Here is a 6,000-nt window from a genome sequence, read left to right as displayed (position 1 = left end):
AGTGGGCTGCGAGTCATTTGCGCAAGGTGCTGACTGAGAAGTGAGCATTAGGAAGGTTTGGCATGACTGGGGTGGGGGGGGTGGCTACAGAGCATAAGATAAGATCCATGATGTTTCTTCCCTCTCCATCTGACAACTCGAACTGCGAAAGCCTGCTGTGTGAACAACATGTCGCTCTTGAGGAAGATTGGTACTCCTCTCCTTATCACTATTATGAAAGTGGTCTAAAACCAGCCTATGTTAAAAACTCATAACCATGCCCAGTCTGGGCCTGCTCTAGCTTGTAAGATAGCGGAACGGGGAGAGGGGGGTATTCAAGTGGTTAGTTTTATATATATATGAATATTATTATGGTGGTTGTTTGTGGTTAAGGTATTTTGGTTTATTTTTGAAGTTGTTAATTGAAATATTTTGGTTTGTAACATAAAATGTAGGAGGGTGCGGGGGTCGTTTAATTTTATAATTGGTGGTTATATTTTGGTAGGATGAAGAATAATTGTAGGAAGGGTTATGAAAACGTGTAAGAAGTGACTGAGTGTTAATGAAGGGAAGGTATGTGGTAGAAGAGAAATTGGCAAAGAGGGAAAAACGGTGTAAGATGAGAGTGAAGATATAAAAATGGGGAGGAATAGGAATAATGATTGGGAGGATGGGATAAGGGAGGGATTGGGTGGAGGTAGTTGAGGAGGTGGTTTGTTTGAATGATAAATGGTAGGTTATAGTGGAGTATTGTTGTTGAATGAATGGTGGGGAGGGAAGAGTGGGGATATATATGAGGTATGATTGATGAGTAATGTATGTAGGTATGAATTTTAGGATAGATGTTGGGTTTTGGGGTAGGAATATGGTAATTTATGATGATTAATATATTATTGGAGGGTTGGGGTATTTTTTGGTTTGGATTGATAATATGTGATATGTATTGGTTGAGATAATTGATGTAGAATTGGTGGTTATGAAGTGGAGAAGGAGAGTAGTTAGAAAAAGGAATGGGGTTAAATTAGGGGAGGTATGTGTTGGAAGATGAATGTAGAATGATTGAGAGAATTGAAAATGGGAATGAATTTAAGGTTGAGGTGAGAGAAGATTTGAATATATGGTGATTTGGGTTTTGTTTGGTGTTATTTTGGTTTTAAGATTTGTGATTGAATGAATTAAGAATAAAGTTTAAGATGTAGTGAGTTTAATGATAATTGAATAGAATTGAAAAGAGGTTATAAGAATTGGTAGAATAATAAGAAAGATATATGGAATTGAATTAATAGAGAGAGGTTTTAGGGAGAAGATAAGAATAAGTTTAAGAAAAGAATAGGTTAGGGAAGAGGGGAGGAGGGAAGTTTTTAATTAAAAAGAAGAGTATTAAGAAAGGATGTGGGTTATATTGTGAGAAAAGTAAGAAGAGGAGAATAGTTTATGAAATAGAAAGATAAGAGAAGATGTAGGGAGATTAAGAGAAAATAAGAGGAAAGGAGAGTATGAGAATATTGGATTATGAGGAAGTTTAGTAAATTTAGTATATGTAGATTGGGAAGTTAATGAGGGTATGAAAGTTTAATAATGGGGAAGGGGTGTGTGTACGAGATTATGATCATGATGGTAGAACGTGATGACATAAATTCAAGGATATGACTAAGGAATGCTGGCATGTGTTAGCAGAAAATGAGAATATCAGATGTTTCCTAAAGTGATAGGGAATGTAGGTAAGATATGTTATTTAATAGGTGAGGATGGAAATATGAGTATTTGTGATTTAGTGGGAATGAGAGGTTATGTATGTTGTTGTGGATGAGGATTGTGTTGGAGAAATTACGGAGGGGAAGAATGTCGTTGGAGAATTGAGGGTTTATGGGTGGGCAGGTGGTTTTGATGTATTGAAATTTTAGTTTGGGAGTGAAAGGGTATGATTTGCGAAAATGTGGGACATGAGTGGGGGTGTTGAAGATTACAGTTTGGGATTAATGCGGTGGGGGAGGGTATTACGAGGTTGGTGGGAAAGAAATTGATGGGGGGGATAGGGAGTGAATGGTTTAAAGGAATAAAGGTATGATTAGTGAGGTTTGGGAAGAAATGGAATTAATAAATGTGGGATGTATTTTGAATAAAGATGGGGTGTTTTATGTGAAGGGATGTGTTAAAAGGTAATATATAAGTGGATGATAAATTCATTATATATATATGGATTGGGTGAGAAATGGAGTTGGATAGGATTTATTTGATTTATTAGGAGGGGAAGTGAAGTGATGGAGGATTAAATGAATTGAGATTGGATAGCTGGTGAATGTAGGGAAAGTATAGAGGAGGACTTAGGTGAGCATGGTATAATAATTGGAAAGAAGAGTTATGTGATATTGTGGTTGTAGGGTATATATTTATATTAGGATAAGAAGAGAGATGGATAGATAAATATAGGTTTAAGATATTTGAGGTGAAATGAGGGATGGAGATAGTTTGTTGTTATAGTTATGTGATGGTATTAAATATAGGTTTGAATAGATGGATGAAGGTTAGGAAATGGATTGGGGGGTAGGGAAGTAATTATAATGGATTGTTGTTAATGGGGTAAGGGAGATTGAGGTATATAGTTATAATGAGAAATTTTAATAGGTATGTGGTAATGGTGTGTAGGTGTAGAGGGAGATTGATGTAGATAATGGGACTGATGGAGGAGATGTAGGATGTAGTTGTGTTTAATATAAGTATCGAGGAATAAGAGGTGACAGAAGATATATGGTATGTAAGGTGTGTGGAATTGTGAATGGTTTTGAGATGGGTGGTATGAAGGAGTGGTATATAGGTTTAGGGTGGTGATAAGTGTGGTGTTATAATGGTGTAAAGTAATATTAAGGAAAGGTTAAGTGGTGAGTATTTGAGGATATACAATATTTAGGGTGATAGGTAATAGTTATGGTAATGGGTATTGAGATTAGTTGGATGTGATTGGGTTTGGGGGGATTATTTGAGAAATTGTGGAGGTTAAGTTATGGGGAAAAGTGGGGGTAAATGAAAGGTTTTGGTTGGTGGAGGTATGAGTAGGGATAAGTGAATGAGCGTTATAAAAGGAGGTGGGATGGTAGGGGTGAGGGGGGGTTGAAAGGAATTAAATTAATGGATTTGGGAGTGTTTGATAGTGGAGGTATAGTGGAAGGGGGGGATATGAGGGATATGATTTATTATATAAGGGATGAGAGTTTTGTAAGGGGGATAAGTTAGTTTAAAATAATTTAAGATTGAGGATGGAGGAGTGAAGATAATTGGGTAAAAATTGTGGGGTGAGAAGTAAATTTATATGAAGGGTATGATAAAATATTATAACTAGGGTATATGTTTGATGAGATATATAAAAGTAGTAGTGTATTGATGTTGAAGGTGTTTAAATGGTTTTGAATTTTATTGGAATGAGTAAATTAGTTGATGGAATATAAGATTAGAAGTTTTAGGATAGGGAAAAAGATTTTGGTATGTGGAGTGAAAAATGGTGTTATATTTAGTTGGAGTTTTGGGTTATGATTTAGGGATGGGTTTTAGTGTTAAATTGAGAGAGTATAGAAATTGTTGATTGGGGGAGAAGAAAGTGAGGGGATTTTTTTGGAGGTTTGGATGGGGTTGTTTTTTTGGGGGAATTTGGGATTGGTTGTAGAAATTGGGTGATAATAAGTAGGAATTTAGGAATGATATATGGAAGGGGGGTGGGGGTATTATTGGAAATTAAAGTATGGAATGTTGTTTGTAAGGATAATTTTATTATTGGGGGAGATAAGGTGATAGATGAAGGGAAAGTTGTGAGGAGATTGAGGGGGGAAGAAATGATTGGAAATAGTATTGGAAAGGGGATGGGGTGAGAGGTTTTTTAAGGGTATGGATTAGAAAAGAATTTATTATAGTTTGGTAGGTTTTATATGATTGGGGGAGTATAGGTTTGATTTTTTTGTGAGATAGGGGGGTAATTAGTTGATGATTTAAGAGAGATGGATAATTTTTGGATGATTGATTTTTTATTAGAGAAGGAAATTTGAATTTATTAGAAGAATTTTTGATATTTATATAATATTTAAGAATTAAGAAGAATATATAAATATAGATGATTATTGTTGTAATGGAAAGTAATAATGAATATAGAGTTATATAATTGGTAGAATATAGAAAATAAGGGATTTGGGTTTGAAGGAATGATTTTGTGAAGGTTAAATATAAGAAATATAAGGTTGAGAAGAGTGTAGAAATAATAAGAAATATAAGGGGGATTGAAAGGTAATAGAGGGATGGATTGTTTTGGGGAAGATGAGAATTAAGTTAAAGAAAAGATATTGGGATATGGGAAGAGGATGATAAGTTAGTTTTTGAATTAAAAATGAGAGATAGAAAGAAGAGGATGAGGTTATTGTAGAAAAGATAAGAAGAGAGATATAGTTATAAAAATAGAAAGATAGAGAAGAATAAAGGGAGAATTAAAGGAAAATGAGGAGGAAAGAGAGGTAAGAGATAAAAGATTGGTAATGAGGTGGGGAAATTTAGTTATATGATAATGGGGAGGTGATCTGTGAGGCAAAGAAGAACGGAAAAAAAGAGGATGTAAATTAATGGTGAAGGGGAGGGATGGATCAGGCATATGTGGATGGGCTATGGGGTCGAATATTGGGGAGAGTATAGGTTGGGGTTAGTCAGGGGTTGGGAAGGTGTTATGATAGGATAAGTGTTAAAAGGGGGGAAAGATAGTTTAAGGAGGGGTGGGTTTGATGAGATTTGAATTGTTGGCGGGGGATAGTGGGGTGGGAATGGGGGTGTTTATAGGAAAATTTTTTTTTAGTTGGGATGTGGTTAGGGGAGTAATGTATGGGGGAGAAATGTGGGTTTGAGAAGGGATGTGGATGGGAAGAAAGGAGGGAGAGGATATGTGTTAAGGAAGGGGGAAGGATAGGATATGGTATAAGTAATATTGTGAAGATATTTGTTTTGGTTTAAGAAATTTGAGGGAATTTAATTGGGTAGAGATGTGGAAATGTGATTTTTTGGATTTTTTTGAGGATAATGGTATGTATTGTTGTTGTGAGGGGTGGTTATAAAGGGATGGGTAAAGAGTTAGATGGAGGAATTAGGGGGGGGTGAGGTAGATATGGTATATGGATGTGGAGATGTATGTTTTTTATAGTAAGTTTGATAGGAATTTTGGTGGGTTAATTTATTGGATAATGATTTTATTAGTTGATTTATGTTATTGGGAAGAGTAGGTAGTGGCATATGATTTAAGGTAGGTTGGTGTTGAAGGTGGGGAGAGGGGAAAAGATAGTGGGGGTTTTATTAAATTTTATTTGGGAGGTTATTTTTGTTGTGTTATTGTGGTTATTATTTTGTGGGGGAATTTTTGTATTTGTGGTTTAGAGGGTTTTGGTGTGGAATGAGGTGGTGTGAGGTGTAGATTTATTAGTATGATATAAGCGTAGTATCGGTTCGGGATCAACTAACTCATGACGGAGAGGTATTAGTTCTCTCTGTTTGCACAGTTGCCTTCTGTGATCTTGTGGAGGAGTAACCAGCAGTCTCAGGCTGACAGAAGGTCTTTTCTCAGAAGACAAAAGTTGCTTCTGCATGTGGTCACTGGTTGGGAAGAAAATCTCTAGCAGAAGGAGTTCAATGGCATTTCCTGATGCTGTGGCTTGAAAGGCCTCAAATACTTGCAAGATGCTGGAGAAGAGCTGCTGCTGAATTCCTCTATGCATTAAACCCAGTTTTCAATGCTTGATGTTTTTATTTTCTTTTTTTTTTCCATTTGCCCCAGTTTTGGTAGGCAATGCTGCACTCTCCCAGGATTTTCTTCTTCTTTAAGTAGACTTCCATCGTATGTAGGTATCTGTAAAGTCACAGCCAATTACACTCCAAATATTTGCCCTACAGGATGAGAGAAAAAAGCAAAACCAAAAGAGGAAGAAAAATAATCATGGAAAAAGTCTGTGAAAGTTAAATGCATTTCTAAAAAGAAAAGTTATCATCAAAGTATGCAAAAAA

The 6,000-nt window shown here is 35.9% G+C and overlaps 1 protein-coding gene across 1 annotated transcript in view; it reads right to left on the bottom strand.

Moving 5' to 3' along the window:
• Positions 1-5,845: 5,845 nt before the first annotated feature.
• Positions 5,846-6,000, bottom strand: part of COLEC12 (collectin subfamily member 12) — an 86,743-nt gene continuing 86,588 nt past the window's right edge. Inside the window, exon 11 of the mRNA XM_054394668.1 lies at positions 5,846-5,883. Within this exon, the coding sequence (XP_054250643.1) occupies positions 5,864-5,883 (20 nt within the window). The 3' untranslated portion in view covers positions 5,846-5,863. The remainder of the gene's footprint in view (positions 5,884-6,000) is intronic.

This window comes from Indicator indicator, chromosome 31 (genome assembly GCF_027791375.1).
Source record: "Indicator indicator isolate 239-I01 chromosome 31, UM_Iind_1.1, whole genome shotgun sequence".
Lineage (NCBI taxonomy): Eukaryota > Metazoa > Chordata > Aves > Piciformes > Indicatoridae > Indicator > Indicator indicator.
This window is presented reverse-complemented; position numbering and strand designations above follow the sequence as displayed.